Source organism: Apteryx rowi, unplaced genomic scaffold (assembly GCF_003343035.1).
Source record: "Apteryx rowi isolate R43461 unplaced genomic scaffold, aptRow1 scaffold_56, whole genome shotgun sequence".
In the NCBI taxonomy this organism is placed as follows: Eukaryota; Metazoa; Chordata; class Aves; order Apterygiformes; family Apterygidae; genus Apteryx; species Apteryx rowi.
The window spans coordinates 7,492-32,173 of NW_020450827.1; the positions used below are offsets into that span (position 1 = coordinate 7,492).

Genomic DNA, 24,682 nt, shown 5'->3' on the forward strand with positions numbered 1-24,682 from the left:
GCGCTGGCGGCGGCGCTGGGCGGCCACGCGGCGCCGCCGGAGCGGCAGCAGGACGCGGGGGACCTGCCCGAGAGGGCGGCGGACGCGGGCTCCGTGCTCCTCCTGCTCCTGGCCGGGCTGGCAGCGGCCGAGGGGCGGGAGGCTCCGGGGGTCCCCGCGGCGGGGCTGCGCCTCCGCAGCGTGCTGGGGCCCGTCTACGTCTTCGCGGCCACCCAYGCTGCGGAGAGGCCCTGGACGAGCGCGAGGTCGCAGTTGGTGGCGCGGGAGCTGCTGGCGGAGCTGCTTCGGGCTACGGGCTGCGGGTTGGTGGCTGAATTCCTCCGCGGGAGGAATGAGGATGAGGAAGGAAGGTTTGCTGCAGTGATGGGGCTCCTGAAGCAGGAGCTGACCAAGTGAGTAGGACAGGGTGCAGAGGGTGGCGTGTCCCTACGTAGGAAATACCAAGACCCTTGCAGGTTTTAAATGGGGCGGGTGGGGGGATCGTGGAGGCCTTGCTGGCTTGTGGGAAGCTCTGCGTTAGCTGGTGGCAGCAGCAAAGGCTGCTGGCTGCCTCTCTGGCCTGGTCCGTCCTGTGCCTCCGAGGTAAACAGGGAGCCTACTGAAGCCTTCCTGGAGTAACTGTGGGTGCAGTGACCCTGCTGTGCAGGCGTTGACAACCTCGGCACTGGCTCCATGAGGAGCTCTGTGGAGAATCGGCTGGATTCCTAAGGAAGCAAAGATGATGCCATCAACTGTGTCTCCATCTTTGTTGCGAGTCCAACAACCACTTAAGCCCTAGCTGATAGGGGGCAAAGTCTGCAAAGATGATTACATTTACATGAGTTTGCTGAAAAGAGATAACGGGATAGAGGAAAAGACTGAGCCTTTCTGCAGGGGGAATGTAGCTATGTGAGTTCACATGTTACAAGACACTGGATGATAAACATGGGAGAGAGACTTTACAAATACCCCAGTCATGGGGGGAAAAAAGAAAAATCAGTCAGAGTTTGCTGTCAGCAGAGAGGCCCAAATCCATAGGAAATGACAATTCATTAGTTCCAGTTTTCACTGAGCTTGTGTTTGTATTTTCAGAGACGCTTGGAAGCGCAACCCTGCCACAAAGCACGTGTTCTCCTGGACGCTGCTTCACATCACCCGGCCCTGGCTTAGCCATTACCTGGAGAGTGTTCTCCCACCGTCGCTGCTCATCTCGGACGACTATCAGGAGGAGAATAAAATCCTGGGTGTGCGCTGCCTGCATCATATCATTCTCAATGTGGTAAGGGATTCGAGAAATTAGATCCCTTGCTGATGGTTGTGTGAGGGAAGGATGGGTGGGAGGCCTGTTACAATTCCTAACTTCTATTCCTGGCTCTGCCTTTAACCTAATGATTTTGCTGTATCCTCCATAGTGTCCCTGTGTGTTTACATATTTGTATTTCTTGCATCTGTTATGTTAAGTGAGGAACTGCTTTACAGTCTTCTGAACTCAGCTGATTCATACCTCAGCCTGAGAATGGTTTGCAGGGCAGGGTATTAAATGAGCAGCAGGGGAACTGCAAAACAGCAGCCAGGGAGGCCAGGGAAAGCGGGTGCTCCTATGCACCGCAGAGTTCAGCCTGCATTTAATACGGCAACTGGAAAACATCCTTGTCCACCTGCATGTGAATCATAACCAAGGGATGCTGCTCAGCACTACTTATAAAACTGCTGAGCGAGTCTTAAAGCGTGTTCAGTTCTGCCCCATTGCCTGGGTTACCTTTCTGGTTTTTGCTTATGACAGACTGGTCGGGGGGGGGCATATACTGTCTTGTGACTGGGATAGTAGCAGTAATAGTCTGATGCTTAGCCTTTTGCTGAGCCCTTCACCTGTCTGCCAGTGCACCTCAGAGACAACAAATATCTTCTTTTCCACTTCTGTGAATATTTGCTTGCTTGTAAAGAGTGTACACGTGAGGCACAGAGCATTAGGAGACTGGCCAGATGCCACAGATAAGACCATGAATAAACTGCAGCTCTTACAGCCTGCTCCCACTTTTCTATAACAAGTAAATAATGCTCCTAACGTACAGTATGTGAGAGGGTTATTCTTATAAAACCTGGTTTTGGGAGGGCTGTTCTCTTTGATTAGGTTAAGTGGGTGCTGAATGTGATGCATGGGAATAATATTCTGTTGCTCTCTCTGTCATTGCAGCCAGCTGCTGATCTGTGCCAGTTCAACAGAGCTCAAGTTGTGTACCATGCCCTGTACAACCATCTCTATTCGCGTGAGGCCCCTCTCATTGAGGTAGGACAGCAGAGATTAACGTGAATCTGCCTTACAGTATTGTAGGTCCATCCTGAGTGGCCCAGCTCAAGGCAGAGGGCGGCAGATCCTCTGTCTCCTTGCAGGAAGTCCTGGTCTAACTTAAGGTTATTACTAGCTGATGCTTGTTGTCAAGAGACAAAATAACTTGTTAGAGTTCAGAAAGATCTCAAGGGAGAGGGAAGATCTCTTGCTCCCTGTCCTCTTCCAGGTGGGGTAACAGCAGAAACAGTCAGGTCTGTTGGGTGAACTGCAGCAGCTGTGTGTGGTTGGGGAGGCTGGAAGTTACTGGTGCTCTCCAAGAGGCTGCCTACATTCCCTGTGTCTCGTACTGAACCAGGCGGTGCTGCTGTGCCTGCTGGACTTGCTGCCTGTCCTGGAGAGAGCCCAGCGGCACCAGAAGGAGACCCGGCCAACCGCCCCCTGCGATGAGGTCTTGCAGCTGGTTCTCACCCACATGGAGGCAGAGCATCGCCTTGCACTGCGGCGGGTCTACGCCAGGGCCCTGCCAGCCTTTGTGCAGAGGTGAGGGCAGCAACTGCCACCCTGCAGTGGCTCGCTTTGGCCTTGCTGACTGGAGCCTTCCTCCTTGGTACGTACCGCCCTCCTCAGTGTGTGCTTCTCCGTGTTGGCAGACTTGGCATCCGGATAGCCCGGCACCTGAAGAGGCTGGAACGGGTTATCCTGGGGTATCTGGAGGTCTGCGATGGCCCTGAGGAGGAAGCTCGGCTGGGAATACTGGAGACGCTGCGATGTACCATAGAGCATGCCTGGCCCAGGTACCTTTCTGGGGTGAATGACACTGTAAAAGCATGGCCTGAGTCCTGTCACCCTTGCAGAGCCAAAGCTACCGGTATCTGAGAAAAAGTCCCTGAAATCCTGAGGGAGAGTCTCTGTCGCAGGGTAGAATCACTGGCACTACTGCTTTGCTGAAAAACTTGGCTCAAAAGTTAAGCTAAGCTGGGTCCTCATTTTGGTCTGATTTTTTGCCTGTTCTAGAAGCATCACCTTGGAGAAAAACTAAATGTTTTCTGTGTGGCAAAATTGTGAAGTAAGCCCTGTGCTGAGAAGTAGGCTGCCTCGATGTTGACAGGCATTCTTGATACGCTGTGCTTAGGTTTCCTCTGTGCTCGGGGCCTGTGTCCTCCCTCTGGCGGGCATACTGGAAGAGGCAGCTTCCTTCAGCCTCATTGGTGAAGCAGTAGCTTGTCTCGGGAGATACAGTCCTGCTCAACATCTAAATGGCAACTAACAGCTCTCCTGGAACTGTCTAGGAACCGCTAGGCAAGGCTGGGCTTTCCCCTGGCTTGCAAAGAGCGCTTAGAATAAGGAGCACTTGCCCCTTCCCTTTGCAGAATGCCGTGCAGGCTCCCTGTGCTCCTCAAGGCCCTGCTGAAGATGATCTGGGATGTACATACCGACCAAGGTTCAACACCAGAGCCAGTGAAAGCAGCCTTGCTGCAGGGAGCCACCGAATGCCTCATCCTGCTGGATCGGTGCTCTGAGGGGCAAGTGAAGGTGGGCCTGGGACCCAGCACTACTGCTTAATCTCTGCTGTCTTTCCTTGTAAAAGAAATGGGCAGTGTGGTGCATACAAGAGCCCACCTGCTTCCTTAGTCCAACACTGTTTCCAAAGCATCAGTTCCACCCAACACTTGTACTTGACTTGATACGTATCAAGTCACCTATCAACAGATACTACGTTTTATACCATTCTCCTCCAACAGATAGGTGGGAGGAGGCAACATCATAAATCTGAGAATGCCAAGGAACTGAAAGCTGATGGTTTCCCTGTTTCAGGTCCTCCTGGAAGGAGTGTACAGCAGCTGTGAGGAAGGCCGTGTACGGGAGTGCATCAGGAAAGTGCAAGAGAACACGTGAGGCACGGCTGATCCAATGTTCACCCTGCTTTTTGTACAGTAAAATATTTTTTTATTTAAAGTTACTGTCTTTGTGCTCTTTTCTCTGTTAACCCCATACCTCTCCGAACAAGGTACAATTGTGTATTCCTTGTCACATCCAGGCTTTTCCAGCTTTAGAACAAAGCAATGGTGTCCCCAGTCCAGGTTCTTCCCTGGAGCACAGTCTGGGCTCAGCCTAGTGTAGCTGCAAAGAAGGTGGGTAGTCGTCTTCACTAAACAGCACTTAATGCAGGAGCTGCACAAACTCACCTCAGTTTCCTGGGGGGGGGACAGAAATCCTTCTCATCTTGGAGAAAGAAAATTAATAATCTAGAATGCTGGGGAGCGGGGGGATTTTTTTGAGGCTCCTGCTCAGATGAGTGGAAGCTGGAGGAGTTTTAGTGACAGATCTGGAGTCCTGTCATTCAGTACAAAATGCAAGTCCAGGAAGGAGTCAGGTGGTTTTTGTTTTAGTGGCTGGCTCTGTTTCTTCTTCATACTCTATTTCAATGTAGGGTCGTTTTCTCCTGGCCGGTCCTTTCAGGGGAGTTTTCCCCTTGGATTTGGAGTGAGCAGCTTTCTTCTCTCTTTCTTCCTCTTCTTCCTCGCTGAAGGACTTGTCTTCCTGCTCTTCCTCACTACTTGTTTCCAACTTATCCATGTCCTGAGTAAGAAAGACAAGAGATTTAATGCTTGCAGTAATGTCAAAGCAGGCTGTGTAACTTAACCTCCACTTTCTGCAAAATGATGCGTATCCAATTCCACTTTTACAATTCCCGGCTCCCAGCTGTCTAGCCAGCAGACTTCAGGTGTAACAGATACAGTGCAGTCCAACTGTACCATTAAACTTCACAAATCTGATTGCATTGGCTCTTATCCCATCACCAGAGACACCAGCCTGGTGGAGGTTACTTTTAAGCAGCTTATCTTTCCACTGTGCTTACAGTTAATAGATGGTGCTTCACCTACCTCAAAATCACTGAGGTCACTGTCATCTGCCTCCACAAACTCTCTCTTATCTGTGTCCTGTAAGAAAGGGTCAGAAGCTAGCGGGTGCACACTGAACACAACACATTGTCAGTACCCACAAAGGAATTAGTGTCAATTAGCAGCCCTGGACTGCCCACCTGCATAGGACAACCCGGAGCATAGACTGTTGTCCCCTATACAGTGAAAAGCAGGGGGAGACAGCCACGCTGCTGTCACCACAGCAATGACTCGTGCCAGCAGCTATCAGGATGTATTTGGCGTTCAGGTTTAGCACCAGCCCCTCTGCAAAAGCAGTATGCAGCAGGCACCTTCTGCAAGTGGTTAACATCTGCTCTTCTGTGGGCTACGAGCCTGTTGCTGCCCTGGACGTTACCAATGAAACTAAAGCCTGCAGTGGGTTGCAGACCTGCACGTAATGGAGCCGCAGTAGGAAGAGATTTATGGCAACTAACAGGAGAAATGAAGAGGCAGAAAGAACCTGGCTCCTCGTTCGTGAGAAGGAATTACTGAGCATAAACACTCCTAAGAGCAGTCAATGTGACCCCAGGAACGGACCAGGTGAGCAAGACAATCTTTGTGCTTGACTGCACACCAGCTAACAAAGAACAAGAGAAGGGGACAGGGACACGTGATCATTCACTTGCACACACACACTTTTCCTCCGTTCACCTCCCCTAATCTGTTCCTCTCAGCCTGGCATTCACACGGAGATTCTCAGCACGCAGGCACACAGGGGGGGCCGCACTGGGTCAGGGAAGGATTAATTGTGGTACTCTGCTGAAAACATTACCTCATCTTCCTCCTCTTCCTTCTCCACATCAGAGTCACTCTCACTCTCTGCATCCTGCTGTTGCAAAGCTTTGTCAAAAGCGTGAATGGGGAAGTTGTAGATGTCTCCGTACTGAAAAGGAAAACACGGGTTTTCTTTAAGTCATACAAGATAAACAGCTGTTGGCGGTAGGATTATCTAAAGCCTACGGCTTGCATGGAGGCAGTATCAAACTAGGCTGAACTTGTGGTCCAGCCCCTTCCCTAATTCAGAAGTACACACTCTGGCATAGAAAGTGAGGGGCCCAGACTTTTGGGGAAGCAAGTTCTCCAGCCCGTTACGAAGGCATACAAGGGCAGGATGCGATGGTCCCCTACCCCTCTGACATGGGTGGTGCTTCTTTCACACCCACACACGTGCCCCTCCACAGAGAATCAGCAGGACAGAGCAGTAAGAGCAGTTTTCCGGCTGTGCTCTGAGGGCAACGATCCTTACTGTATCCTGTTTCAGTCTCTCCAGTAATTCCTTCTCAATGGCATTATCCAGTTGAGCAGCAATCAGGGCTTTCTCCTAATAAAGCAAAGAGGAGCTGGGTCAGTTGTTTTAAAGACACACGGACCATCAGACAAATTATATGGAAGAGTCTATTACCTCTCTTCTCTTCTCTCGCCTTTCAATCTTTCTGCTTAAAGGAACAAGCTTCCTCCTACAAGAAACAACAAGGGCCAGTTAATGAATCTTTCAGCCTTGGAGCAAATGTTCATTCAGGACAACAGCCAGCCTTTTGGAAGCAGCTATATCATTAGAAGGGTGATTGCAACCAGTTTAAGTGCATCTACATATGCTGAGTTAAACTGGTTTCAACTGGGTTCATTTCCAGGCCTGCCAAAGCTTCCAGCCACCAGGAAAACCGCTAGAGCAAATATCTGTAGCTGCACAGAGGCAGGAAAGGGTTGTATACGTGGCCAGTGACCACAGCTCAGTGGATGGGCAACAGCTTGGGAAGCCAAACTGACACGATCCCTTCTGGTTACGCACTTCTCCTGAAGGTCCCAGGAAGCAGAAGGGGGAAAAGCAAAAGCAAAGTAGCATCACTTACTGTCGCTTGAGTGTCAGCTTCCGGATGCGGATAAGGTACTGCGTGATCTTAGTAAATCGCTGCTTGCATTTATGCCGGATGAACCGTGGCCAGTAGATGAGATTCTCATCTATCTCTTCCAGCGCTTTCTCATAGTTCCTGCTCAGCAGGACCTGGGGGAAAGAGGAAGAGTTTCAAGCCATGGAGCAGCAGCAAAGCAGAGATACTTCTGCCTTTGGGGAGAGTCCTATCACCACCTGCCCATCGATGCATTATACTGAAGCACACTTGGTTAACGGTCTGCTCTCATTAACTCACCCGCTCCCAAAGTCGACTGGGAAAGGCTGCCCGCTCTATCGTCTTCATGTACAGGTAGCACCGACCTAAAGAAAAGAGGACCGTGAGCCCACCTGACGCCCAGCAGAAACACTGAGCGTATTCCTGCAGCTGGGTGAGTGTTCAGAGCCGCCGGGACATGTGCCCTCCCAGCAGTCAGGATTTGCCCCCTCCCCACCCAGCAGGTTTTTCATCACAACCCTGGACCTCGGCTCCAAGGGAGCTGCTGGTGGGCGCTGCCAGGCTCTCACCTTTCTCCTCCCTGATGGTCGCGTACTGGCTGTTTGCCAGCGGGCAGGAGGAACGGTTGCACAGGCCAGTCAGGTTATACTCATTGCGGCAAAAGTTTTGGGTTTTTGTCCTGGAAAAAAAGAGACGTGAGATGAACTGCCAGGGCTGGAGCACTGCGCTGCGCAGCCTGCATCGCCCGGCACGCGCGGGGATGGTCGCGTCCGGCTCCGCGACTCTCACGCCTCGGTCGCGGCAGCAGAGACACGAGCGAGACCCGGCACGCTGCTTCCGGGGAACGCGCAGGACCTCAGAGGCACCAAATCTGCCCCTCCGGGCCGACGCCGGCCGCACGCGAACTCACTTGATCTTGTAGGAGCAGAACTGCTTGTTCCCGAGCGTGTCCCACACGACCTGCGAGGACAAGGAGGGAATGGCGCAGGCAGCACCCCCGGGCAGCGCATTGCCCCCCGCCCAATTCCCGTTTACTCCTCCCAGGAATCGCTGCCTCCTTCCGACCATACCCCCCCCCAAGCAATACCTGCCCCCCTCTGGTGTATTTGCTCCCTCCAGGTGTATTTCTCCCCCCCCCCCAAGGTGCATCTGCCTCCTCTCCGGGCATTTTCCCCTGCCCTGCTGCAGCCTATCTGCCCCCCCCACTATATCCACCTTTCCCCCAGGCATATGTAACCCCCCCCCCCGGGTATATTTGCCCCCGATCCAGATTCAACCCCTCCCCCCCCGGGTATATTTGCCCCCTACCCAGGTTCAACCCCTCCCCCCCGGGTATATTCGCCCCCCATCCAGGTGTATCTGCCCCGGGGGGGGGGGGGCGGCCACGTGCCCCGCCGCCTCCGCCGGGGGAGGGGGGGGGAACGCCCCGGCCGGACGCAACCGACTCAACGGCGGCGTGGGCGCCGATTGGCTGCGGAGCAGCCGCCTGCCCGGGGCGGACGCGACCGGGCCGAGCGGGGGGGGACTCACGTCGTCCGAGTGCATGGTGACAGCTCGCGCCCTCAGCGCGCCGCCATGGCCGGAAGGGGCGGGGCGGCGCCGCGGCGCTCGCGAGAGCGCGGGGTCTCGCGAGAGCTGGGCGGGGCGGACGGGGGCCGAGGTGGCCGGGCGCCAAGATGGCGGCGGCTGCGGCTGCGGCTGCAGGGAGGCGGCGCAGCGCTTCTCCCCTTTCGGTGACGAGGTTCACCCGCAGGATCCAGCCCCCTTTCCCGACTCGTAGGAGGAAAAGCATTTATAAAAGGGCACCTGCGCCGCTGTAGTCACCAGAGCGTTGGTCTGAACTATGCGCTTTTTCTGTAACACGGTATTTCCCGCGCCCCAGGGCCCTGGCAGCGTTTTCTTCTTGTCGTCACCTCAGCTTGGCCCGCCTAAAAGACGGTGCGATGTCGTACAGCGCTCTTGTTCCCGGGCAAAGCCGGTGGGGTCAGGAGCCGGCTGTGGCCTAGGCCCAGGAGCCGGAGCCGGGCCCTGCAGAGCGCTCGGAAGTGGTTAGGGAGCAGTGACGGGAATGGGGTCCAGTCTGGAGGCAGTGCGGAGCTTCAGAAGAGCTTCAGGGAAGGAAATAGAAGTGCGTTTGAAAGAGGTCATGATGTTGGCACACGTTGTCTGTGAGGCTTGTCGTGTTACTGACCTCAAGATGCCCCTTTTTCAGCCCACCCGAAAGGCAGCTGCCTCTGGGGCCTGTTGCCCTCGGGGTGTGGCGCCGGCTGGGCCAGGAGAGCGCCCTGACCGAGCCCCCGCGTCGAGGCCTTGTCTCTGGACATTGCTCCTCCCGGTGCTGGAAAAGGCCCATTTCTGGCTGGGTGCGCCAGGATCACAGCAGAAAGGGGTCTGGCCATAGGCTGTGTCTGCTCTTCCGCTAAAGCTCTGCAAAATAGGAAATTGCAGCTGCCTCAGTGACAGAGACTGAGAGAATGACTGATGCAATCAGCTCCCGATGCAGACTGATCCTTTCCAGTTTTGCCCTGAGCAGACAGGCTGCTGCGAGGGAAATGTCTGTCTGCAAAGCCTGGCCCAAAGCAGATCCTTTCCTCCACAGCTGCTGAGACGCCCCCTTGGCTCCCTCTGCCTCCTGAAGCTGCAGAGCTCGTGATACCAGTTTACAACACTGTTAATGCAGTCAGGAATTAAACAGATTAGTGCTTTCAGCAGGGTTAGTAAAAACTTTGGTTCGTTTGATTCAAAGATTGCGACCTAATTCATCTCTCAGAGCAGGGAAACTCCATCAATATTATTGGCACTGCAACTAATTTATTAATTACAGAGTCTTGACTGCCAGTGCTAGCAGAAGGAATCTGACTTGCATTCCTGATGTGAAGAATAAGCTGCCGGATGAGACACCCAGGGGATGGTTGGCTGGCAAGAAGCCCACCTGGTAGGAATCGAAGGCTTGGCTGCTTTCATGTTAGTCACAAGGGGTGAGTTTCCAAAGCAACCAGCCACCAGGCATGTATGCAAGCTGAGAGTTAATATTTAACTGGGAGATGCAGTGTGGAGGTGTGAATAAATCCCCACGTAGAATGGTTCAGTTTTTTCCTTCCATCACAGAAAGCAAACACATTTTTCTTTTTATTCTGGCAAAACAAGGAAACAGGTGGAAGATAAAAATAACCAGTTTTTGAGAACAGGATTAACATTAGTCATTTCCAGTCAGCCTAAGAAATACAATTGTGTCTTGCACATGCAAGGTGAGATGGGCCCATCATGAATGTGGGATTGCCTGACAACAGCCATTTACTGTTTATGACCTTTGGTAATGAGTCATAAGGTACCATATCTTGATGAATTGTTATTATCCTCCTGTTACCACGCTGGCAAGAGCATCTGCATTGTTCTAGGGCTGCAGAATGGTGAACCAGCTATTCTTTCTGGCAAGTGAAATGTCTGTGCATTGCACAACTGCTCATTCAAAACAGAAATGAACATTTATGTATTGCTAATGCTGGATGCGGAGAAGTTCCAGGTTTGAGGTTTCAGTGGAAAAAATGAGATCATGGGAGTTTCTATGTTCCCATCTATATTAATTATATAATTAATTTGGTGACTTCTATTATTTAACTCTCTCTCTTTACATCACTACCATGTTTTTTAATGTTTTTATATTTAATAATTCATGTAATTAATGCAGCTGCTCTCTTTCTAAATGTGTGGTCGGTTAATTGCAAAATGGCAATTAAACCAATTGATGGTACTTTTCATTGCAGTAGGCTAGAATCACAAAGACAGTCTGTTACCCTGTCTCAGCTGAGAAGTGGTGATTTTAAAAAATTTGCTATTAGTCGCTTATCATCACCAGTGGTCTAATTGGCTTCATTGGCCATGTCTGTGTCTAAGGGTCTAAAACTGGTTTCAGCCTTAGTTCTGCCTGGATTTCTTAGAATTCCTCAAAGAAAATGAATTAATTTATTGAATGATAGAGACACCCAAAGATCCGTAAATAGCTTGTAGATAGCACAGCACATAAAGCTATACCAAGATAACAGTGGATTTTTTTTTTTTTTAAACAAACTTCAGGTGAGCATGAAGCACATTAATGGTATAATGATATCTTTATTGGCAGACTGGCAGTGACAGAGATGGATGGTGCCCTGCTGTTACAGCCAGATTTTGTGCTGGGCATTAGCAGAATTGCAGAGAAAGAAGTCTTCCAAAGTTGCTGCTGCTGATTTTATATTAGTCTTCTCCATTGCTTTTCTTCTAAGAGCAGTAAGCTCTTTAAAGACATTAACAAATGTCACTGAAATTGTCTGGGACAGATGTTGATATTATCCCTTATAATGTGGGTGGACTGTGCCCGGGAAAATGCTCTTCTGTAGGAGAGGATGATACGATTTTCCCGTCTTTGTAACCTTTTAACAGATGAGACATGATGAAGTTGGGTGACTTGCCTAGAGGTCACACAGCAAATGAGTGGCATAGCTAAACATATAGAGCCCCCAAATCCTGGTTCTTTTTTCCTTAATGGGGCTTGCATGGCCAAGAGAACAGATGAACGATACAGCCCAGGATTCCTGTGTCCGCCCTGTGTCCCCAAGTTTTGTGAGAAGCTAAGTTATTATTCTTGAGTGCTAATATGCCCATGGCTCTGTAAACATAATACAGCTTCAAAACAGGGCACACGTCTTTGCACTTGCTATTCTGCATTTTCTGCCTCCACATCACTGTCATCTGTGAGAGGGAAATCTCTCAGCGATTTCTGCGTGGTGAAGCTTTTGGTTTGCATGGGGCATTCCTGGCTTAAAATTGCCTATGTAAAGGAGAAAAAAAATCATGCTTTAGTAAAAATGGTAGTTAATTTTAGTAATTCATGTGAACATTATCACTCTGAGAGAAATCCAAAGCAGTCAACAGTTTTTGCCCAGGGAATACAACCTGTGAGTTAAGGGAGGGACCATAGCTCCAAACTCTTCTGGGTTTTATTGTTTAAATTTTCTGTCCCCTTGTTAAGGGCAGAGTAGAGCCCAAAAGGGAAAGTACAATCCCAGGCAATTTTTTTATAGTTCCACAAAAAAATCTCTGGATTTTCAAGACCCTATGCTTTAAGGATAAACTCACAATCTTCTCCTCTTTAGCGGGAGGGCTGCGCAGATACCAGCAAAGAGGAGCGTAAGCAATGTTGATAACTCCTATGATGACCATCAGCCAGGGAAATCCAATAGCTCGTACAATTGCACCTCCTGTGGATGGACCTGCACGTTTAAAAATTAAAAATGGCTAAGATGACAGAAAGAGAGCAAAAGGTGCCTTTCCGGTTTGGAGAGGCTCTATGAGTCTTCAACCCAGTGATCACAGATTTAGTGCTAGTTGCTTCATGTGAACACTGGGTGGAGAAGAGGGAAYGATAAATGGAGCGAAGACCTACACTGCGTAGGTCATCGTATGGGTAAGAGTTAGTGCATACCGATAGCAAAGCCCATGCAGAAGGCGACATCAGCTATGGCGTAGACGCTGCCATAGACAGAGGTGTGGCGAAGGTCCACCAGGTAACCCATGATAGGCATCATTGAGGAGTCCACCATTCCTGCCCCGAAGCAAGAACAACCTGGTCAGTCATTGCCTCCCCCAGGGATGGTGACGGGAGCTGCATTTGGACTGTGCTGTACTGACTGAGCACTGACAGCTTACCTATGGCAAAGCCAAGGCCACCGTTTGGGGCAATCAGCCCATAAATGTTTTTTGCCAGAGGTACCTTTGAGAGGAAGGAGAGAACACGTGAATGAGGCCAGAAGAGTTGTCTGAGTTGTAGAAAGCCCTTTGAGGTGTAACAGATCTCTGAAATAGATAGTGCAACCACTGGACATCTGCTAACTGCCAGACATGTAACCCAGTTTCAGAGTCCAGGGATCAACCTCGCAGCGTGAGTAGCAGAGGCCTTGGTGCAAGGAGAGAAGCTTCCCTCTTTCTCCTTTGCAGCCTCGTACCCATTGCCTTTGCTGTACACTCGGCATCTATACTACCGTTAGGGTTGCAGAGAGGGACCTTAGGGCGTTTTTGCTTAGGCTGAATGTGTTGACTCTAATCCGCAATACCCGCTGCTTTTCCTGTCTCCGGTCCTGCGGAGCAGGCACAACCTGTTCCGCTATTGTTCCATGGAAAAAATCCCTTATGACCTGAACTGCTGTGCATAAGAGAAGTTTATAAATGCTGGGGGCTTTACTCTCCTGTCTCTGCAGAAGGGACGGCATCGCCCACGTTACCCCTGCTGATCCTGCGACAGAACGATCTCGGAGTTCTCTTACGACTTACGCAAAGGAGACTAATTCCCACCACAACCATTCCGATGAGAGAGCAGAGCCACCTGCAATGAGGCCGGAGTTAGGAAAGGGAAGACGTGCACAGCAGCATGAACGTAAGTCACACTGAAAACACAAGACTGGGCTGTTCTGAAATCTCTGTTTTCCACTTACCGCCCCATTTTGTGAGCCAGAACCCCAAAGAGGTTGGTGCCAATGAGGTAGGATATACTGGCAGGAAGGAATGCCATCCCTGAGAGAGAAAGAAAGGAGTGCGTAATCCTTAAGCAAAAACAGGAGATCTGCAAGAATTTGCAAAAGTGTTCACTAACTGCCGCTTTAGGAGGGTTCATGTAGAGAATATTGGCACGTGACCCAGGCAGCCAATGTCCAGCGCAGACGCTGTGGGTGCCCTTCGGTGCAGTGGTGCTTCTCTTTTTCCGCTGTGACCATTGCCGCGCATCTGTGTTACGGCAGAGCTGCTCTAGCTGCCCCCTTGCTCTGGGCCCTGCACAAACCTGGGGTGGAGGCTCTCCGTAAAGACAGTCAGAGGGAGGCACAGAAAGAAGTGTGCTTGTTGCAGAGGTGAGAAACGGAGGCACACAGGGGTGCAGTTATTCACCCAGAAAATCTGTGAGACAACCAGAAACTAAAGCCAGAACTTTTTGTTCCCCCTGCTTTAGTAAGCTCATCCTTCTCTTCTGGCATAGTTTCTTCCTCTTCCACCTTTCTCCCCTTGCCTCCATCTTTTAGCTCACAAAATAGAGGAATAACATAACTGCTTAAATAAAAATCTTAGGGATCATTATGTAGTCCAAATTAAATATTTGAACTGCTTGCTGATTTACCAGTTGTTTATTTTTAATATACTCTCCCAGAGACTATAAATAAAGCTGATCAGCTCTATCTCACTAAGACAACTTCCTTATTGAAACACGCCAATTTATGTTTAATTTTCTTTCCTCTCTTTAACAGCTGCAAAACACAGTTAATCCTGCAGGTTTAGTCCAAGCTTTTTTGGTTTCTTCCAGAATTATGGGAGTGGGCAACCCAAAGCAAACCCCTTGAGTTTATAATTGTTTTTTAGATTGGTGACTTTTGGTTGAATTGTATCTAAATCCAAACTGTTCCCAAATCTGAGCTACCTGAAAATCTAGTAAATTTACCTGGGGTTTTCTCTGATGTCTGCTAACCTCTTATTCCCCCGTGTGTCACTTCGTCTCCAGGGGGTCTGACTCTGGTGCCTACTGAGTCACTGCAAAGATTCCCCTTGAGTTCAGTGGTGACCAGGGTAGCTCTGAGGGCATTTCTCAGCCTATAGCTATTGTAGCTGTACGGCAGCTAAGCTGTCCCTTCTCCCCACTGCCACAAGCCTTGGGAGTCTGCTTTGCCCTCACCCGTCCTTGCTCAGTCACTTGCTCAAGCAAAGCATCAGGGACTCTTATCTGGATGGATGCTCCTGCCTGCCTGAAGAATAACTCGATTAGTTGCTTTCTCAGCCCTGCTGCTCCCTGGTTGCAATTCAATTTGGGAGCTAAGTGTAGCCTGGGGCATCCCCCAGGTCATTCCTCAGCCAATTGGATTTTATAATGATTAGTTTTATTTTTGTAGCAAACACAGACAATACTATCTCCATATCACATTTCTTAGGCAGCTGGTAATTAGCATGTGCCATCCTGCCCTCCCTGGGACTCTCTAAATGGCCTTATTTTACTCAAAGCTGCCTATGCAAAATCCATCTGGCCAGCCATGATTTCACCCCAGCACAGTACGATTATCTGCCCTGCAGGGCACAGGATTCAACAGGCTTGTCTGCATGAAGCAGCCTTTTTTCCACTGTTACTGCTGTTGTGGGGAGTCTGATCCTACATGGTTTTTGCAATAATAGAGAGAAAGCACATTGTATAGCAACCCCTAAGGACATTTCCGCTGAAATTGGAGCAATACACAGCCTGGGATCACTCGCTCTGGGCAGGTGACAGTATATGTTTATTTCCTTTTAGAAAGATAGAAAATGGGACTGAAGAGATCGTTTAATCCCTCTCACAGTGCCGAAACAGGACCTATTCTAGCTAAGCAGTATTGAACAGTCATTCACAGGTTAAGACCGCAAAGCAAGGCACCTACCTAGCTGCCATTTCGGGGAGCACATGGTTTGCATCATCCAGATGGGCAAGGTGGGTTCGAGCATGGCCACCCCCATGTTAGCAAAGCAGAGGGCTCCTGGCGGGGGGAAAATAGAGAAATGCTCTACTTAAGCCTTCCCCTGCTGCGATTTCAAATACAGCAGATGCCACAAGTGAGTCTCTCTAATCAGCAGGCACAGGTACCCAGAGAGGAGCACGGTGGCGTGCTGACATCTGCTTTTACCTGCAGCAGCCAGGATGTAGGGGTCTCGCAGCAAGGTGAGTACAGGTGTGCCTTTGGTGCCCTGTGTGACAGGAACGGGGGGGAGCGGTTTACAGGGGAGGCAGCGAGAGGGGGAGCGCGAGCACCAAGTGTGCCGCGCCAGGCTGCGCGCTCGCTCGGGCGCGTTCAGATCCGCGCTCGGTGTGAAGCAGGCAGCGTCTCTGCAGCCTTCCCCTCTGGGGAATCCAGGCCTGTGTTGTTCACAGTCTGGCACAAGATCACATACATGCGCATATTTGTGCTTACCTCAGGGGAGATCTTAGAGGGCTGCAGTATGCAAAGCTGTAAAGCTACGGAAAAAACACTGTTGTTTACTTACTTCTTGAGATGGCATCACTTCAATCCACATTTCCCTCTGGCTTTTCCTGCGGCAGGACCCCTCTCATTGACAGAGACCCCAGGGATGCAGTAAATGTGCCAGTGGGACATGATTCAAACAGGCGAGGAGAGAGTTAGGTCCCAGGCCTGCTTCCACTGAAGTTAGCAGCAAAATTCCCATTGACTTAAGTGGAAGCGGGAGCCAGCGATTGTGTTGGAGTTGCTTTATCAAGGCATGACGTGGGCAAAGATGCCAATGCTCTCTGTCAGGCTGCTGGTTGCCTGCTAGGGAGCCACAACTAGAGCATGACAGGAATTAGACGTGGAAAAGAGTAAGATTAAAAAAAAAAAAGTTCCATATGTAGGGGAATCTACATTTCATCTTCCAAAGGCTCTTACATGCTTCATTAAAGATGTCTTACATTACGTCTAGGCAAAGATTGTAACTGTGACTATAATTAAATTAGCTTAATAATTCCCTCTAAAAATACACATTTCCACTATTTATAACTTTGCCATTACACTCTGAAAGCCATCATGACCTGCATTTATAATACAGCTTTCTGGGAATGAACAAGAACCACCATTTACACTGGCAAAGACTAATTTGTATGTGGTTATGGCGAAGAGATTGCAGAAAGTACCAAGCGTGCCTTTTCAAAGAATATTCAGTTCAAAGAGCTTTACTGAATGTGTTATTCAACCTTATAAAAGCAATCAAGTAGTTTATTAAGTAATGAGGGACTAATTCTTAGTATGTTGCTGTGTCATGCATTTGGTGATAGAAAATATATAATTTAGCAATAACAGTTAGAATAACTGAAAATGATGATATCACCTGCTTCATATTAATCTGCCTCTTCCTTCACACAAGCCCTGAGAGATTGTTTCTCAGATAGATATATTTAAATCTTTTCATGTGAGGGTTTTTTTTTTTTTGGTCAGATTAGACCATTTGGCTTCTCACCTCCATCCAGCAGGGCTAAGAATGCCAGGATCAGAAAGGGAGATGATTTCCCAACAAATTCGTACATCACGCTTCCAAAGGGGGCCCCAACTGCAAGGGAAAGGCTTTGTCACACAGCAGCAGTGCTGGCTTCCTGCCACGAACATCCAGGCAGCAGGCGTTAGTACCCTGGCATCGTGGTTTTTTCTGCATCGCCCTGCTTGCATATAATGATGAGTCATATTAAAGCAGCTGCCTGTTGAGCGATAGCCACAGGAGAAGGTGTCAGAACCAGCAGACTGTGGCTGTGGAGAGTGAGCAGAGAATGGGAATGCTGAAGAACGGCGGGAAGACCAGCCTTTGGAGCTGCAGGCTGGGGAAGGGACACAGCCACGCGTACCGAAAGCAGTAAGTGATGGCCAGTGAGGAATCGGAGATGCCATTGATGCAAACCCTGTTGGGAACAAGGTTTACTTACTCAGCACACCCAAGGCCAGGCCTCCTAGAGCGATCCCCATTGCATTGCCTCTCTCAGAGTCATCCATGTACACACTGGCCAGCATGCCCAGGCCTGGGAGCAGAGAGAAAGCAGAGGCTACGTGAGTCTGGCTTGTGGCCTGCTGTTGGACACCTCTCTGAAACCCACCCAGGCATTTCTTGTGGATTTATCTGCTTGTCGAGTGGGTTGTATTTGGTGTGCTCTGTCTGCACGAGCCAGGCAGGCGCAGTGAGGAGGAGGAGTCCGAGCTGCTGATTGTTTGTGAGACAACAGTTGAACCCAGACAAGGAGAGCTAAAAGGGACACTAAGGACTAGGGCAGAAGTCGAGACTGAATGTGTCATGCAATGAGCTAAAACATTTACCTGCAACTGATGAAAATGATGAACCAATGCCTTGGAGTGCTCGAGAAATGAACAGCAAGGTATAGGTGCCTGAGAAAGCAAACACTGAGAAGAAGAGAGAAACACAGCATCAGGCAGAATCGCACCTGGTTCAGGCTTGAGTTAAACCCTTGGTTACCTCCCTTGACACTCACAAACCTTGACACTCACTGGTGGCTGCCGTCTTCCCTTCCCCTATGTGAAAGGAAATTATCAGCCTCGGAGACAGAAGGCTTTCCTTCCTGGAGCCTTTAAATAACAGCCACGGAGCCCAGGCTTACTGAGAGGTCCAAAGGGTGAGCAGTGGCCTCAGCCTACACCTAGCTTGGACGTGGTATGACACTAGATGCTGCTTGGCCTTGTTGCCTGTTTCTGAGATCAGTTGCCCTGCTCTCACTCTTTACTCATCTTACGTGTGAGGATGGTGGGACAAGCATAGACCGGACATATTTTGTCCTGTGCTACTCTTACCTCAGATTAGTGCCTGGGTCCCTGGCCCAGCGCGCTGCTGTGATATGAAAGGCAGACTGGAGGGAAATACTCACTGACTGTGGAGAGAAACATGATGATGAATCCAATGAACATGGGGATGTGGTATCCTATCCTAGAAAGGGAAAAAAAGGCAAGAACTCAAAGAAAATTCCTCAGTTCGGGTCAAGGTCTGGATCTTGCTACCTAGCCTTAATACGCACATCTCTGTGAGCCTGTAAGCATGTCTTGATGTGTAGATGGGGAAATATGTTTAGTACATGTGCCTGTGTGCATTTAGGTATGTTCACGGGGTGTTTGTGTCAGTTGGTATCTTTTGGTGAGTATGGCTTGCATGTGCATGCCATGCACTTAAATTATAGTTGTACGTGGAAACGTGAGTGACTGCAGCGTGGCTGTACCTGTGTGTTTAGTACATGGAAGCCTCCAGTGTGTGCTCAGGCAATATTGTCAAATGCACCCAGAGACACAGCTCTGTTTTGCCAGTTCATCTGCCCAGCCAGACCAGTTCCACCTCATGCATGTCTCTTAGAGGAAAAGGCGAAGAAAAACTCAGGGACAGAAAATCTGAACAATAGCTCCTGCATAGATACTGTATTCAGAGGGGGATGGAAATGCCATTTGCTTGCAAATATTTGTTTGTTTATTTGATAGTTACTGGTGTTAAGTAGCATCTGTTCACACCTGAAAAGAGCATTACTGAGGCTTATTTTTTAATGCAAACCTGCAAGTCATTCATGTTTTTTTTTTAAAAAAGGTAAAATTCATGGCTATTCTGATGCATATATTCTCCCCCTTGGTATTCCACTCACCACCTCCTGTACTTGTGTGATTGCAGTGGCTTCATATGTGCAGCACAGACCTTTCCTGCTCAGCCAAGAGTGCCTGCATTAACAGGCAGCAGTTGGCTGGTGTCGTTGAAAGGCTAAGCCCTGGTACAAATTTAGGCATGCTAAGCAGGTCTCCGACATACCTGTTGGTCAGGGGACCCACAAATGGGTTGACAATGAGCTGTATGAGAGCCTTGGAGGCAAACAGCAGCCCCACACGGACATTTTCATTGGTGAGGAACTCCTCGCCCTCCAGGCAGCTGCTTTTTGGTGGTGGGCTGGTCTCAGGGAGCTGAGCCAAGCTGCTGCTTTCAGTCACGTTCGCCTGCTCCGTGGTGCTGTCGGCAGAGTAGTCCAAGATGGTCACTGTGGTGTTGTCAAAATAGGAGAACATGGAGGAGAAACGAGGAGCCTTGAAGGCGAAAGGAGCAGACTCCGTCTGGTCTGGGGTAGCAGAGCTGTTAGCACCTTCGTATTCAGTTGTATAAAGGAAGGTGGGGACAATAGGTACTGGAAAAAAAAAAAAACAGGGGAGGGTTTAGTTAGTGATTTTTGTCAAATTTCTGGCTTGGTACACAATTGAACTGATCGGTACTGGCTAGATGTAGGTGTCCGGGTATCTCCCTGCTGCCAACCCTCCCCATGGCTCTTGTGGGGAGACCCTGCTGGGGCTCTTTCGGCTGGGCTGGAGACCAACCGAAGTCATTCCCCTGGTTACAGGTACCTACGGGTCTTGTGGAGCTGTATTCCTGACAGGCAGCATGTACAACACAGCAGAAGACACACAACGTACCCACAACAGTGAGCAGCATGTTATCCAGCAGCAGCGCGACGAATACCACCACCAACACCAGCGTCCGAGACTCCCTGCTCTCCTTCAGCCAGCGCCAGGGGACGTACTCTGCAGGCTGGGGCATCTCTGGAAAGCCAGGAGGGCAGTTTCAGTCCTTCTGGCTCCTCGTCTGTCCCTCCTGCTGCTTAAGGCTGACGATCTCCTATAACCTTTAAGGAACACACTCTGCGAAAATGTCCGGTGGGATACATACAGCTTCATCTCAGGCAGTGAAAGTAACGGAAATCTTTCCATTTACTTCACAGGCTTTTGTCTGTATCTCTAATGAACTTTAACTGTGTCTTATTTCAGAGGCTCTTTTGTCAGGGTAACAGAGCAGGGGAAGCCAGGAAGCTCAGTGCAGGGTCCCAAAAGTCTTTTTCTGGGTTATGACCTCCCATGGCTTCTCCCTTGGGAAAGCGACTCCTGAGGTCGGTTAGTGTCTATGTCCTGTAAGAGGTGGGTGCTATTCCCTGGGAATGGGACCACCAGCTTTGCTGCCAAAGACGGTAGTTTTGTCAACCCTGCATTTAAAACTGTAGTCAGGAGATGGAGTGCTCTATAACCCGTTTCCAGTCTCCTGAGACATCTTGTCCCTGCTTCAAGGCATCATTTAAGTCTTCTTTCAAGGACTCAAAGCACAAATCAAGCCAGTGGCTTATCTATAGTAATCTCTAGATCTGTTATTCCATGTTCTTTGGAGATTAAATTAGGTCTCAAAGGAAATTCATTTACCTTACATGTCTTTTCATTTAACCTAATTGAAATGTCGTGGCCAGATACAGGACTTAAAAGCCTAACATACGTGATTAAGATCAGGGCTCAAGAGGGGCTGAGAAAAAGATTGCTTGCTCAGTCACACTGAAAATATCAGTCACAAATCTGTTAAATTAGCCCTTTACATTCTAACAGCTCAGAGACTGTACTTCAGAGACTAAGTGGCAAGGCGAAATGAGCTGAGTCCAAACTGTCACTTTTTCCTATACTCCTGTGGTTTTCTGAAATCCCAGGCGATAATATTCATAAAAAAAAAGTGACCCCCCAAAACCCTCTGTCATCTAGCATGGGTGCCACACAAGTCGCTGAGCTGGGAAACAGGGATGGCTTCCACTGTACCACCAAGTCCCAGCAAAGATGTTCCAAATAATGCAATTAATGCAAGAGAATATATAAAGAGATATATATATATGTATTCACACAGAGAGAGATAAAAGAGAAAGTAGCATGTAAAATGAAGCCAGTAAAGTAAATTAGCGTCACGTTTAAATCTCAAGCCATGCTGTCCCCCATCTCAACGCAAACCTGTTGCACAGAGCAGAGCAAAACGAACTCTTACCCTGGAGCGCATCTTGGGGTGAGGAGCTGGCTGCTGCTGCGGGTGGTAGTGGCAGTGTGGTCTGAAACCGCTGCTCCTGGAGGATTTATTATTACCTTTTATCAGAAGAGGATATGAATGTCCTTCTTCCATGGAGATTTAATTGGAACCTCAAACAAGTTTCATTCAGCCTTGCAGCTCCCTCTGCGTCAGAGGCAGGACGGTGGGGTGGGGTGGGCTGAGCGGGGCGGGGAGGAGAGAGGATGCGGTGTTGATCTGCAGAAGGAGGCACCCACTCTCCAGGCTTTTATCAATGCTTATCTCCCTCCAAGCACCTTAACTGTTGCCTGGGTCTCAGTACGCTGAGCACTGCTCTGGGACTTCAGTCCTCTCTTGCATGGTGTGCAGGTCTGCTCTACCACAACGGCTGGTAGTTTATGAGGCAGTTTATGAATAATAGTTTATGATTTCATCCATTAGGAAGAATGGCCAGCTTAGTTAAATAGTCATGGGAAGTGGATCTTTAAAATAACTAATAGTCTAGATCTTGGACTACTCTCCAGTGGCTGATAGCCAGTCTCATCTGATGGCTATTCCAGTGCCCTTTCACAGACAACTGGTAATTCTCAGCCTGGTGTTTACAGCAGACAACAGATAGGATTAGCTGTTGGTTTCCAGCCCCCTCTGTATAATGGCCCTATAACCTGGACTGTTCACCGACCCTTAAATCTAACTCTTCATCTGGGGATGGTGCAGCTCAGTGGAAGGACAGGCTCTGAGGCGGACTTGTTCTGTTGCTGCTGAAAGCTGCTTGTCTTTGGTACAGCTATCCTTGTTCAAACTTGGACTTCCTGTTACACATCCGGGAGTAAAAACAAGCAGATGTCACTGACAAGGCCTGCAGCACCCTGGGGATTTGTGGTTAACCGTCATCCAGCTTTCAGGGAACACAGTTTTAAGAAAGAGGGATATTCCATCAGTTGCTCTCCCCCTCTCCCTCTTTCTGGGCATCACTACGGGCAGTATGTGTACGTTGACTGGGTCGAGCAGGTGCGTGTTGGGAGCGGGTGCCCATGTGCGGGCTGAGTGCGTGCGTGTTTGAGGGATGCAGGCCGTACGTGCACCGTGCACGTGGTGAGGGAGGCTGCGTCTGCAGATGGAGCAGGGAGGGACTCACCATGGCTGTGGAAGAGAGATTCTTCAGCACACGCAGAGGAAAAGGCAGTGTCTATGGATTTTTGCCAAGGGTCTGTGTTTGGGTCTTTCAGTGAGATCTGTGTTCCCTTAAGGCCTACAAATGGAGAATAAAGAGATGCATGTCAGATAATCCCTGCAACAGGCAGTACAAGAGCAGCTGCTTCTCCCAAGGGATGTAATACAAGGAGCTCACTCCAAAGGATCCAGTCTCTGCTAGGTTTTCCCGTTACGTGCTGAGTGTGTCTAGCACTGGAAGAAAAAAAAAATTGCAAGCAGCTCTTCCTCAAAAGGAATACAGAAACATTTATGTCACGAATTCACAAACTGTGGGCTTGTCCACAAGGCTCTGGCAAACTGCCTTTACCTAATCCGCAATGCAGATCAGTTTTTTAGGATTTCCAAAATAAAAGTGTGATGATAAGGGTTCCCAGTGGATGGAGATAATTTTAAAGGTCAGGATCCACTGATCTAGGCCACGATCTCTGAGCAATATGGGTGAATCTCACCTCTTCCCTGGATACCAACAGATTTGAAAGGCGATGGTCCCTCCACTGGCCCTTGCTTCCTGCCCACCGAAGGGTGCTGGCAGTGGGCTGCTTCATACACAGCCTTTCCCTAGGCCGTCGTGCTGTCTGCTTTATCTCCAGGGAGAAGGAGATACTTCTCAGACTAACAAGGCTGATTTCTCATAAACAAAGCTGGATGGAAAATTATATCCATGCATGAGTGAGGTACTGCGAATGTTGTTTAAAATGTGATTTCTTTGTTGCTTCTGTTTTCTTAAACTTTTGACATGGAGCTCTATGATTTCTTTTTTAAACCAAACTTGATACCATCATTCATTCAGGATACAGAGATTTACTGCAGTGAAAGAAAATAAATCCTAAACATATTCACCTTTTCTCTGTTGACACGTAAATCTGCCATTGAGGCCATTTATCTGACTTCTGCATAGCCAAAAACTGTTGTCAGTAACGTGAGGTGAGTGCATCCTACCGAGGAATTCCCTGGTTGTGCATTAGAGCAGAAGTAGAAGCCTTTAAATGTGTTTTGTGAGCTGAGAATTGAATGTCTAGGCCTAGAAATTACTTTCTAAATATCTGCAAAGTAGTAGAGGATGAGCAGTGCACCACTACCATCTACTGAGTGAGCTCAGAATTGCTCAGCTATACCATGGGCTCTGTGTAGAAAATACTTCAGGGAGATTTCCCTGTAAGTGAAGAGTGGCATGTGGGGACAAAGGGGGTTTTTCTCTGTAGGCCCCAAAGTCAGGACACCATCTCATTCGGCAGAGTGAGGACCTAAGCAGCCAAAGCAAATTGCAGTGTTGTGTCACTTCTTCTGCAGGCTAGGTGGGAAAGCTTACTCAGATGTGCTGTGGAAATATTTGCATGCGTCCATCAGATATTTCCAGACAGTTCTCTTTGAGTTTTGGGGTTTTTTTTAACCATTATAAATGTTTGCAATGAATTTGTTTTTCCAACAACCCTGTGGAAAAAAAGACTACAATTTTCCTGCTGGCCCGGCTGAAGTAGTAAAGTGTAATGAACGTTTCTGATATCCTGGAAGTATAATAGACTTTATAGGATGCCTCAAACCCATCTTACGTGGACCTGAAACATCACTGATAGCAGACCTCCTGATTGCTCCACAGGCTGATCGCACTCCTAGTGAATTCAATTGACAGCAGGCTTTGCTTGGCTAGATTGCTGTCTGCTGCTGCCTCACCTCAAAGGTGCCGTAAAATATATTAGCTATGCAACGAGGGCTCCTGTGTACCAGTACAAGCAGCACAAAGCAGCATTTTAGAAAGTGGCATTTGACAAATGGCCTATAGATGTAATACTGGCACTTCTGGGTCAGATGAACCCCACCGCATAAATAGAAATTGGAACAGACYCCCATAAAACTGTACTTTTCTTTAAAGTCAGTTTCTGCTACATGTCTCCTTTGCTGTTAAATAATGGAAGTTTTATATTACCTGCCACACAAATTGCTAGCCTTGTGGTGGTTGCTTCAGGCTGCCTGTTGCCTTATGCTATATATGCATATACAGTAGGTGAATTTGCATGGTTTTGTCAAATTTTATTTTTAGGTGATGAGGCAAACATTCTCAGCCTGCGAGAACTGTA

General features: G+C 49.1%; 4 protein-coding genes across 5 annotated transcripts in view; 2 read left to right on the forward strand and 2 right to left on the reverse strand.

Moving 5' to 3' along the window:
- Positions 1-4,229, forward strand: TTI2 (TELO2 interacting protein 2; the record flags this gene model as incomplete). The annotated part of the gene is made up of 7 exons (XM_026081673.1): positions 1-392; positions 1,072-1,258; positions 2,174-2,266; positions 2,625-2,809; positions 2,920-3,063; positions 3,640-3,802; positions 4,085-4,229. Coding segments are annotated over 7 exons (1,245 nt in total), but the record flags the coding sequence as incomplete, so codon positions are not given.
- A 351-nt stretch (positions 4,230-4,580) lies between these two features.
- MAK16 (MAK16 homolog) lies at positions 4,581-8,656 on the reverse strand. Its single transcript, XM_026081718.1, has 10 exons — positions 8,571-8,656; positions 7,951-8,000; positions 7,610-7,719; positions 7,341-7,405; positions 7,044-7,195; positions 6,596-6,650; positions 6,440-6,514; positions 5,966-6,076; positions 5,155-5,211; positions 4,581-4,849 (listed from the first exon to the last, which is right to left on the reverse strand). Exons 1-10 carry the CDS (start codon positions 8,583-8,585, stop codon positions 4,640-4,642), a joined length of 900 nt encoding a protein of 299 aa, XP_025937503.1. The 5' UTR covers positions 8,586-8,656; the 3' UTR covers positions 4,581-4,639.
- A 61-nt stretch (positions 8,657-8,717) lies between these two features.
- ATP6V1B2 (ATPase H+ transporting V1 subunit B2) overlaps positions 8,718-24,682 on the forward strand; it is a 28,076-nt gene continuing 12,111 nt past the window's right edge. Inside the window, exons 1-4 of one of the 2 annotated variants that reach the window (XM_026081715.1) lie at positions 8,718-9,753; positions 9,865-10,018; positions 13,274-13,449; positions 15,651-15,738. In XM_026081715.1, the coding sequence (XP_025937500.1) occupies positions 13,444-13,449; positions 15,651-15,738 (94 nt within the window). In that variant the 5' untranslated portion in view covers positions 8,718-9,753; positions 9,865-10,018; positions 13,274-13,443. The remainder of the gene's footprint in view (positions 9,754-9,864; positions 10,019-13,273; positions 13,450-15,650; positions 15,739-24,682) is intronic. The other variant, XM_026081716.1, reaches the window with a different exon arrangement.
- Positions 11,558-20,146, reverse strand: SLC18A1 (solute carrier family 18 member A1). The gene is made up of 15 exons (XM_026081719.1): positions 20,000-20,146; positions 19,350-19,716; positions 18,433-18,491; positions 17,870-17,953; positions 17,485-17,577; positions 17,028-17,117; positions 15,989-16,032; positions 15,704-15,764; positions 15,461-15,556; positions 13,508-13,586; positions 13,347-13,398; positions 12,726-12,789; positions 12,502-12,621; positions 12,156-12,289; positions 11,558-11,847 (listed from the first exon to the last, which is right to left on the reverse strand). The coding sequence occupies exons 1-15, from the start codon at positions 20,121-20,123 to the stop codon at positions 11,734-11,736; spliced, it is 1,581 nt and encodes a 526-aa protein (XP_025937504.1). The 5' UTR covers positions 20,124-20,146; the 3' UTR covers positions 11,558-11,733.

What these genes read in the sequence shown, in the direction of transcription:
- MAK16 (XM_026081718.1), bottom strand. An exon ending in TTCTGCTCCTACAAGATCAA is followed by an intron (nt 7,720 to 7,950) that starts GTGAGTTCGCGT and finishes CTTTTTTTCCAG; the next exon opens with GACAAAAACCCAAAACTTTT. An exon ending in AAGCTGACACTCAAGCGACA is followed by an intron (nt 6,651 to 7,043) that starts GTAAGTGATGCT and finishes TGTTTCTTGTAG; the next exon opens with GAGGAAGCTTGTTCCTTTAA.
- SLC18A1 (XM_026081719.1), bottom strand. Translation starts at nt 20,123, where the DNA reads ATGCCCCAGCCTGCAGAGTACGTCCCCTGGCGCTGGCTGAAGGAGAGC. An exon ending in CATGTTTCTCTCCACAGTCA is followed by an intron (nt 17,954 to 18,432) that starts GTGAGTATTTCC and finishes TCTTCTTCTCAG; the next exon opens with TGTTTGCTTTCTCAGGCACC. An exon ending in CTGCATGGGCTTTGCTATCG is followed by an intron (nt 12,290 to 12,501) that starts GTATGCACTAAC and finishes TTAAACGTGCAG; the next exon opens with GTCCATCCACAGGAGGTGCA.